At 38.0% G+C, this 11234-nt stretch overlaps 2 protein-coding genes across 2 annotated transcripts; both read left to right on the top strand.

Moving 5' to 3' along the window:
• Positions 1-288: 288 nt before the first annotated feature.
• On the top strand, positions 289-3527 carry LOC106388585 (monocopper oxidase-like protein SKU5). Its single transcript, XM_013828690.3, has 8 exons — positions 289-584; positions 1250-1359; positions 1429-1699; positions 1770-1908; positions 2000-2732; positions 2810-2888; positions 2974-3173; positions 3255-3527. Exons 1-8 carry the CDS (start codon positions 453-455, stop codon positions 3346-3348), a joined length of 1758 nt encoding a protein of 585 aa, XP_013684144.1. The 5' UTR covers positions 289-452; the 3' UTR covers positions 3349-3527.
• Positions 3528-4553: 1026 nt separating this feature from the next.
• On the top strand, positions 4554-6104 carry LOC106384102. Its single transcript, XM_013824119.2, has one exon. It carries the CDS (start codon positions 4554-4556, stop codon positions 6102-6104), a length of 1551 nt encoding a protein of 516 aa, XP_013679573.2.
• The last annotated feature ends 5130 nt before the right edge of the window (positions 6105-11234 follow it).

Below are 11234 nucleotides of genomic sequence, written 5' to 3'. Positions count from 1 at the left end.
AATATCTATAAATTCAGTAATTTTGTTTATATCAAGATTTAAAAAGTATGAATAATGTTATTCGGGTATATGATTCTAAATGAATAAAGTAATAATACTAACTATTTCATTAAACAAAAGAAAATGCTGATTAACTCTTTGATTTACTATTCGTTTAATTTTTACTCATATTATGCAAAAATTATAGGCGCGTTGCGCGGCTTTTTCTGGTAAAATCACAGTTAATAATTACCGAAAATAATAATAATTAATTAATTAGGTAACCTAGAATTATAGCCGTTTTCTTCTGTCTCTATCTCTCTCTGGGTTGTCTCTTTCCTTTATAGCTTCTACTTTCTTCCACTCCGTACTCCCTTTTCCTGAATCTGATAATGTAAATTCACACAATACAGATTTAACAATCTAAACCTACATTGTTCGTTAACGCTGAAGAAAAGAAAAGAAAGTTCGAAATGGATGTGTTCAAGATCCTGCTTCTTATGTTCTTCGTGAACTCAAGATTCTGCTCTCCTGCAGATCCATATTCTTTCTATAACTTCGAAGTTTCTTACATTACCGCTTCTCCACTTGGTGTTCCTCAACAGGTTTGGTTTCTTCATTCTTTTTCTAGATCTTTGATTTCTGCTACTGTTTCTTTGAATTTAAAATCTAGGATTTGAGATTCTGAAGTTGTTTAATCAATGCCTCAGCCTTTTGGATTTGCTTATAGATTTATCCACATTTTGAAAAGTCCCTAATTCTTGAGATTTACTGTAACTCCAATTATCTAAAGATCTAACTTTTACTTTACCATTAAACTTGCAAGAAATTGGTAAACATATTCACAAGAAATTGGGTTTCTTTCACATTTTGATAAATATTGTATCAGAGTTTAGACTTTCTGGTTATTTAATTGTAGATTTATCCACATTTTGAGAAAGGTTTATTTTTTCACTTTCAGATCTAACTTTTAGTTTGCCATCAACAGTAAAAGAGGTTTTAGCAACATTTTTTAAAAATTGGGATTTTTTGTCACATTTTCATGATGTTTGAAAGCTTTTTTAAGCTTTGAAAGAAATTCAGATAACTCAAAATTTTCAATCTTCTTTCTTTTTATTTTCGCTTCAAGGAAATAACTATTATTAATTCTTTTTAATTGTCAAAGGGTTTCTAGTTTACTTAGTTTCCAACCGAATGAATGAAAAAAGTTTGTTTTTAACACTGTTTTTTTGTTGAACATCCTAATTTTCTTTCTTGATTCGCTTGTCAGGTCATTGCTATAAATGGAAAGTTTCCTGGTCCTACAATCAATGTCACGACCAATGAAAACCTGGTCGTGAATGTGAGAAACAAATTAGACGAGGGGCTTCTTCTTCACTGGTAAGAGATTCACAAACATTTGTCTTTTAATAGACTTTATGTCTGAATATGTTCCGAATTTTGGAACAGGTCTGGAATCCAACAGAGACGTGTCTCCTGGCAAGATGGACTTGCAGGAACCAACTGTCCAATCCCACCAAAGTGGAACTGGACTTATGAGTTCCAAGTTAAAGACCAGATTGGTAGTTTCTTCTACTTCCCATCTCTCCATTTCCAAAGAGCTTCCGGTGGTTTTGGCTCCTTCATTGTCAACCCTAGATCCGTTATTCCAGTCCCTTTCTCCACTCCAGACGGCGATATCACCATTGCCATTGGTGATTGGTACACAAGAAACCACACGGTCAGTAGTTTTTTCGCCATTTTCTTTACCTTGCAACACAAGCAATGACATTGTTTATGGAAAAATGTAGGCTTTGAGGAAGGCTTTAGATGATGGTAAAGATCTTGGAATGCCTGATGGAGTTCTCATTAACGGCAAAGGACCTTACCAATACAATAAGACTCTTGTTCCCGATGGAATCGATTTCGAAACCATCACAGTCCATCCTGGTTAGTATGTTCATTACCTCTTTTGAATCAAAGAGTCTTTGTTTTGTTTAGGTTTTTAACAAATGTTGTTGTTCTCTTGTCACATCAACAGGAAGGACTTACAGACTTCGAGTGTCCAATGTTGGAATCTCAACAAGTTTAAACTTTAGGATCCAAGGTCATAACTTAGTTCTTGCGGAATCAGAAGGATCCTACACAGTTCAACAAAACTACACAAGCTTGGATATTCATGTTGGACAATCTTACTCCTTCCTGGTTACTATGGACCAAAACGCAAGCTCTGATTACTACATTGTCGCAAGTGCTCGGATTGTTAATGAAACCATATGGAGAAGAGTCACTGGAGTTGGAATCTTACACTATACCAACTCTAAAGGTAAAGCAACAGGTCACTTACCACCTGGACCACAAGACGAATTCGACAAAACTTTCTCCATGAATCAAGCAAGATCCATCAGATGGAATGTTTCAGCAAGTGGAGCACGTCCTAACCCACAAGGCTCGTTTAAATACGGTTCAATCAATGTAACCGAAGTCTACGTTCTGAGGAACATGCCTCCTGTGAAGATCAATGGGAAAAGAAGGACAACGCTTAGTGGCATATCGTTTGTGAACCCTTCTACGCCTATTAGACTAGCTGATAAGCATAATGTGAAAGGAGTTTACAAGCTTGATTTCCCAAAGAGACCTTTAACTGGACCACCTAGAAGAGAGACTTCCATTATCAATGGCACTTACCGAGGTTTCATGGAAGTCATTCTTCAGAACAATGACACTAAGATGCAAAGTTATCACATGAGTGGCTACGCCTTCTTCGCTGTCGGGTGAGTTAGTTAGTTTGTTACCTTCACTGTGTCTGAAAATCTCTGCCTTTCTCTTACTGAGATTGTTTTGATTGCAGAATGGACTATGGAGAGTGGACAGAGAACAGTAGAGGAACTTACAACAAATGGGACGGTATTGCCCGCTCAACTATTCAGGTAATAACTCAATATCTTACACAAGAAAAGACAGCTTTGGTTCAGACACAAGAGTTCTGAATGCATTGTGTTTTTGTTTTTGTAGGTGTATCCAGGGGCGTGGTCAGCGATCTTGATATCTTTGGACAATCCTGGAGCTTGGAATCTAAGAACAGAGAATCTTGATTCTTGGTATCTTGGACAAGAAACATATGTTAGAGTTGTTAATCCAGATGAAAACAACAAAACCGAGTTCGGGGCGCCTGCTAATGTCCTTTACTGTGGTGCTCTCAGCAAGTTACAAAAGTAAGAAACTTCAAGAACTACCGCTTTTCTTCTTCTTGAAGTTAGCTTTTTGATTTATTGTTGATTTTCTTGTTGTTTCAGGCCACAAAAGATATCATCATCGGCGACAAGGAGCATTGAATTCACGAAGGTTTCAATGGTAGTGATGGCTTTGGTGATGATGCTTCTGCTTTGAAGTGTAATTTGAGGGGTTGTTTGTATTTTTCTAGGATGATGATTCTTGTTTTTACGTTTTTCCATAGTTCCATTTCTGACTTGTTTTGTATTTTTTTATCCTATCTGTTGTTTTGTTCTTTTTCTGGGATTCGGAGAAGAACTCAAATTATTCATGAAAATGTTGAAATTTTTATACGCTTTGGTTGTTGTTATTTATGTTTCATACCAAAATTCACAATTTCAAATAATATCTTTATTGAACAGAAAAAAAAAAGAAATGAAAGGATATGAGGTCCCCTAGATGATGAAGACTGAGGTGGAAAGAATATAGTTTATCTTTTTTTTTTTTTGGTTGGATCTCAGCTTTCTCTCTGACAATCCCAGCTGGTTTCTTTCTGTATTTTGCTTTTCTTTTCTTTGTCCCCGCATTTTTTTTTCTCCTCTTGCTAATTTTGAAAATGTACATGATAAAAACAAGGGAAAATTGGGAAAAATAGACTATTTCAACTTTTGTTTGTCAAAATAGAATTTTTGATATTTTTGGTCATTTTGGACAGATTTTACCCTTCTGTAATGAAAAAAATAGTAAACTAAATTTTAAAAATATAAAAAAATATGTAAATCGTTGGAAACATTAGTATGACTATTTATATGTTTAAATTTTATTTTTAACAATAGTGGAATCATGTATTTTTTATGTTCAAGGAGAGATATAATATTCTTTCTAGCCATCTACTTAGTCTAGAAATCGGATAGTAAGTATTACACACATATTTATCCTGGGTACATAATACAAATAAAACTTTCTTCAATATTATATGCTAGCTAGATTTCGCCAGGTAATATTCTAACAAGATATCTTTACTCTACTTATAGTTTTTTTACAAGTTCTAACCTCGACTCTGTGAAATACCTTTTTTTATGTGTCATAACCTTTTCTGCCATTTACGTTATCAAATGCGTAAGGAAGAATAAACCTTCCACCCTCTCTTCAGCGCTCTGATATACATATATTACATATTATAGGTAAATCACGAAAAATATGGAAACTTCCATATTTCAATAAGTATCTTTCCTAAATCTAAACCAAATCTACCCTAAATCTCTCATAGTATCTTCTCTCCCACGTTTTTCTCCTCCCACCCCACGATCTTTCTCTCATTCGTTCTTTGTTTCTCTCTCTTGTTCATCGACATAACCATCTCTTCTATCTATCAATACAACATGGTTCTAATCTATGTTAAATCTGGTGAATGGATCTCAAGTTGCGGTGATCAATGGAGTTTCTTGGCAGACAAAACAAGGGGTGGTCGAATGGTAACATTAGAAACTACTACTTTGTTGAAGCAGCTCAAGATCATCGTGTGTGAGGATTATGGGGTCGACTATATGCTCGTTAATGCCGAGTTCAGTTATGAGATGGTGAATCAAAGAGGGAATCCTCCCATTATTATTAGCAATGATCGACAAGTATCTAATTTTGTGAGCTACACGAAGAAGAGTTCGTCTACAACCTTGTTTGTCACGTTGTCTGCTACTGGTGCAAAAGAAAAGGAACGAGTCAATATCGATTTGAATAAGGAGCCGTTTGACTCAAGCAATTTTGAGGATGAAGAAGTTCCCGAAACAAATCAAGGAGACTTTGCCATACCGTCAAAAGAGTCGACTCATAAAATGAAGAATCATGTCGCTACAGATGGTTTCGGTGATGCTGGTTTAAGGAGTGAAAACAATGGAAGCATAGATTTCGTGAAGAAGGATCAAATTTTCAGAAGTAAACGTGTTTTGAAGGAAACAATGGAAATTTGGGCAATGAAGAATAATTATGATTACATTGTTCTCAAATCAACGAGAAAGTGGTGGTATATTCGATGTAAGGATAAACTGTGCAACTGGACTCTGCATGCGGAATGTTTGGATGGGTTTACATACTTCATGATCAACAAGTGGGTGGGAATACATTCATGTGCTCCTTCGAAGAAAAGAAAATTCGAAAAAACGGCATCGGCAAGAACAGTTGGGAAGCTGATACAACATCGATTTGATGATGCCAATGATGGCCCAAAAGCAAATGACATCATTCAGTTCATGAGACTGGAACATAATTGCGAGATTACTTATTGGCAAGCTTGGGAAGTTCGTGAGCATGCAATTGCAGCGGCTCGAGGTATACCAAATGAAAGTTATGCTAAAATACCAAAATATTTGCAAATGATTAAAGAAACTAATCCTGGTACCCACACGCACTATGAAACAACTGAGGATGGGAGATTCATGTATCTATTTATGTCGTTTGGGCAATCAGTTCGAGGATTCTACAATGCAATGCGTAGGGTGATTGTTGTTGATGGAACTTTTCTGAAAAATAAATACAAAGGAGTGCTACTTGTTGCTACAGCTGTAGATGGTAACTCCAATTTGTATCCGATTGCTTTTGGAGTTGTTGATTCAGAGACTGAGGTTTCATGGGAGTGGTTCTTAAGACAGTTGAAAGTGGTTATTGCTGATAGTAAAGACTTAGCTTTTGTATCAGATAGGGCTGCGTCAATAGCTAAAGCGCTTGGAACTGTTTACCCTCGTTCAAGACATGGAATTTGCGTTCACCACTTGTTGACCAATGTGGTAAAAAATTTCAAGACAAAGGGGTTGTCCGCCTTGGTCGAGAAGGCTTCGCGGGCATATAGGTTCTCTGAATTTCAGGAACGTTTCACTGAAATTGTTGAAATGTGTCATGCGCTTGGAAGATATCTACAGGAGGCTGATGTGAGAAAATGAGCTCGTTCTATCTTCCCTGGAGCCAGGTATGACATTAGGACCAATAACCCTGTAGAGTCCATAAATTCAGTTCTGAGATCACCTAGACAATATCCAGTTATTCCTTTGCTGGATAGTATAAGAGAAATGTTGACCCGATGGTTCTATGAGCGTCGCATGTTAAGCTCGAAGCATATTGATCCTTTAACTGTTAAGGTGGAGAAAAAGATTGATAGGAGAATTGTGAAGGCAAAAGGGTTTCAGGTTTACAAGGTTGACAACTACAGATCACTTGTTAAAGGAGACAAATATGATTGTCATGTTGATTTGGAAAGAAGAACATGCACATGTGGAAAGTACGAGTTAGGAAAAATACCATGCAGACACGCCATTCCTGCAATTTATTCACGAGGTATGGAAGTATACTTAGATGATCTTGGTGCCTAATTTTATTTGGGTATTTTGGCAGCATATAGACATTACTCTGTGTCCGGTTTTTTTGACACAGGTATGGAAGTACACAGATTTACTGATGGCGTCTACACCACTGCAACGTGGAGAACTGTCTATGCCGAATCCATTAATCCAATAGCAGTTCCAAAAGTTGATTGGAATGTCCCAGTTGAGGTTAAGCTTGCGAAGGTCCTACCACCAGAGGCAAGAAAGAGTTCCGGTAGACCAGTAAAGAGAAGGTATGAAACAGTAGAAGACAAGATCAGATCTTCTCAAGAATAAAAAAAGAACAAAAAGCACAAGTGCAGCCGCTGTGGTACCGAAGGACACAAGAGAGGAACATGTGATTTACCTATTTAGTATGTTATGTGTGTTCTCTGTTGTCTTTATTTTCTTATTACTCTATTGGTATTCTTGAGACAAATCGAACTTGGTATTTGACAGTTTGGTTTTTTCAAAACTTTTTGGATTTTTTTTTAAACGCTTTGTAACTTCTTCATAACATAAAACTGAAGCAAAAGTGAACGTGAAAACAGTAGAAGATGGTAGGTACCAAGAACAAGAAACATATTCTTACACTTATTTGAGAAACCAAAAACAACTGATTGAGTTACACAATGGTCATCATGCATAGATAAGGTACATGCAGACCATCACCAAACAAAACACAAACAAAGCTTTTATGAACCTTAGTTCCCTAATGCATTCGATGATCTTCTCTTCACAACGTCCAATCACATCTTCCATTTCTTCAATTCTACTCGCCTGGCGATTCAGCATGGTCTCACAAGCTGTCAATGAATTCTGAAACTGGGAATTGTCAATGAGTAGCACGTCAACCAGTTCCTGGAAGTCTTCAATTTCCTCAACAACTGGCCGAGCAGTCCATTTGAACAAGTGGGTTTTGTCCTTCATCATTATCATCAGACAAACGGTTAGAGTGAAACAAATGAAAGGTTATATGATTACACGACTAACCTTCTCAGATCCCATCAGACAAGAATGAAATAATCTTCCCGGATTTTTAACTGTTTTTGAAGTGAAAAGAGCCGCTGCCTCACCGAAATTACATCTTGTGGGAATTCCGCGTTATTTGGTGATTCCATCTCTTGATCCGGACGAAGAATTGACCGAAGACATGATTGAATTGGTCGCCAAGTTTTCTCCCCTGGGTTTCTCTCCGTCGTGAAAGAATGAGGAACAAAGGAGAGTAGGTCAAAACATAAACAAAAACGACGTCGTTTCAATAATTAGATTACATGTATTCTACCTAAAGTAGATCGATAAAATGTGCCAAATAAGCCACGCAAACCTACTACTAACGTTGGTGCTTATCACCCCTAATCCTCTAAATTACTGTAAATACATGAAGCAAAAAAAAAAAATTGTACATAATTGGTGAATCTCAATACATTGTCATCACCAATGATAAGAGTTTAGAGTATAAGGATCTTTTATGAAGGCTTTCGTTAGGGTTCGTTTATGGTTTAGTGAGGTTTCGTTTAGGGTTTAGTTAGGGTTCGTTTAGGGTTTAGTGAGGTTTCGTTTAGGGTTTAGGTAGGGTTCGTTTAGGGTTTAGTGAGGGTTCGTTATTTCTCAATTTGATTAAAGCAACTCTTTCATGCAAAAGCAAACCACAAATTGATAAAAAAAAAAACAAGTGTTTTGTCACATAATTCCTAGAAAACCAATCAAGAGTTTTGTCACACAAATCCTAGTAATACAAAGACAAACACACATAATCAGTCTTCTTCGATTTCAAAGACATTAGAAGTCTCATACTCTGAAGGCACATGTTTTGCCATAAGCTGAATTAACATGGAATCTTGTGCAGCCTCCCATATATCCAGAGCAATCTTCTGGCGGCAACCCTGCATGATCTCATAATCTACTAAACTGAGGTCGAGACCAAGCAGCAGACATTCCAAGTGTATCAATGCGTATACCCCACAATCGGCACAAGACTTGTTCAATCTGGACTTCATAGGTACATCTACGATAGAATATGGTGAGAAGAGTAGTTGCTTCTTGCTTTCAGGTGGTGCAACGGCCTTCACTATCCTAGGAATCATAGCAGCAAACTTCTCTACGTATTGCCTATTCCTTCCCCGTTGGCAATCAAAGGCTTCCACTTTCTTTTCAATGATGTTGACACAGACAGAAATCCAATGATTACCTACGTGTGATATTACTAAATTAGTAAATAGAGATACATAACTGTGGAGACGTGTATAAGAGAAGCAAGGATTCTTACCATTTACAAACAGAGGAAAGTAGAGACGATCAATATCAACACCCCAAAATTTATCAGTTCGGCCATGAGACGGAAGCTCTCCTCTCCCGTAAGCAAGAAAAAGATCCAGCAATTAGTAGGCTTCTTTGTTAGGATGAAATTTACGGTATGCATTGTCGAGCTGGAGGCAGAAAAGGGCGCTCATGAAAGCAACACGTTTTATATTCCAACGCCTCAAAGTTTTGTTCTCTCTCCACATATACATCATCGCATCCATTTCCTGAATATTGACAAGGACCAACGTCACAATCAAAGATATGTTAAGAACCTACGACCACTGAAATTTTATTAGAAATATATACCTCATTTCCCAGCCACTTCCCATGAGTTAATATCCTCTGAGCAACAGTCAAATTAAAGGTTGTATGACCAATCCTTAAAGGTGTTGGATTCAAAGCCCATTGCGTAAATCTATTCCATGATTCTTCATTGAAGTAATACAATAAGGACTGCGGAGAACCATCGTCAGCCATTGGTGAATCACTAAGCTCAAGTTTCTTGCTTGGTCCTTTACACCATATCTCCCACTTAGTCAGTGATGGAGCTGTGGTTTCTTCCATTGGTTCAACTTTTGGTAGTTTTCGGACAGTAGTCATTGGAGTCCACCAATCACGTGCTTCGTTGTCCTTATTGGTCTGCGATGGATCAAAGCCGGGCACATACGAAAACTGAGAAAGCCCTTCAAGGCCTTGGGTACCTATATCTTCGTCCATATCATCTGCTTGACTCAAATTCACATCCTGTTAATTCAAAAATACACAAGCAACACATAAAAAAACTGATACAATAACATCCATTCCATGCATATCTTATACAAAGTTCACATAACAAACCACACTTCCAAAATGAGACTACATTAAACACACAACATTTCACGCCGATACATAGATGAAATTATCACAAACATACATGCAAACTAAACAAGTCAAAACAACATTGACGAGAGTGGTGAAGACTAGGGGTTCTTTACCAAGCGTTTGGACCTCTTTGGAGATGGAATGCTCGGTGGTGGCTTGCTCGACGATGACTTTCTCGGCGATGGCTTGATAGGCGATGGCTTGCTAGGTGATGGCTTGCTCGTCGATGGCTCTATATCGTCAACTTCAACCCTTGCATCCTTAAGTGAACCTTTAAGCTCAGACTGCATTTTCTCAAATCTTTCACCCATATGTTTTTGTAGCCTCTCTTCCATTGCAGAAAAATTCTGCTCAAACAACTGCGCAATAAAGCTCTTCATATATTCATTAAAAGGCGTCTGTTGTGGTCTAGAAGAGAGAATCTTTTGCTTCCTTTTTTCCATTCCACGATCCGGGAGCCTCTTCTTTCCCTTTCTAGCTCCGGAGACTCTGTTCGATGATCCTCTTGGAGTTCGAAAGTCTTCATCACTCCCATCTTCTTCATCATTCTTGGGAGTTTCTTCATCATTCTCAGCTACCTCATCATCCTCTCCTTGTTTGTCATGAAGCCCCCAAGAAAACTCTGGTGTCTCTTCGAACTCCCAAACATGGTCACTGAAGTCATGCTTAGTATGTATCATCTTCATGAGAACCTTGATTCTATCTTCCTCCACCTCATCAGCTCTGCGAAAAGCAGCATTCACAACCACTTCATAATTCCCACTCCACGAGATGTATGAATAGATGTCATCCTACACATAAAACGTAAACAAGGTTAGATTTAAACACTCATTAAAACCGGATGCAATCACCTTAAATTAGAATATTTACCTCGGATGTAAAGATGTTCTCCAACCTATTGAACTCCCTGTATGAAATCTTTGCAGCTCTCATCCAGTTTACGCATCTAGGACCGTTCATAAAACCCTTGTCCAATTTTTTTCCACAGAGCTTTCCAATCTTTGGTACCGCTTCCATTGTCCAAATCTGCAAGGCGTAGGAGAAGCTATCTAACACGTAACTAGTAGTCTTTTCCTTCAGTTTGTCCCGTGTTTTAGCTATTGACTCGCAGAGAAGGTCAAAAGAGGCAACTCCCCAGGGATACTTTCGAACATTCTCAAGATCCATGACCAACTTGATATACTTGAAGGGGATATTATCCTTCTCACCTCTCGCCCAAACCATAGTCACAATGATGCACAGATACACCAGTCTTAGTTAATCATCATTACTCCACTTCTTAACAGCTTCATGGTGATTCTTCCAAAGGTCCAAGATAGTTACTCCCTCTTTTCTCCTCACCACTGTGCTCCAGAAACCACCATCATCCTCGAAGTCAACCAACTCCTTACGTGATAGACTAGTATCGCACTGAAGGCCGGTAACTGCGTGGTACTCTACCAAAGAAAATCGAAGTGGTCTCCTCGCAAACGCAAACTAGAGCTCATAGTTTTTGTAAGTCACCAGCTCCCTACACAAGAAGCTGTGTATCACTCTCGCCGAGTAACC

This window comes from Brassica napus, chromosome C3 (assembly GCF_020379485.1).
Source record: "Brassica napus cultivar Da-Ae chromosome C3, Da-Ae, whole genome shotgun sequence".
Taxonomy (NCBI): Eukaryota; Viridiplantae; Streptophyta; class Magnoliopsida; order Brassicales; family Brassicaceae; genus Brassica; species Brassica napus.
This window is presented reverse-complemented; position numbering and strand designations above follow the sequence as displayed.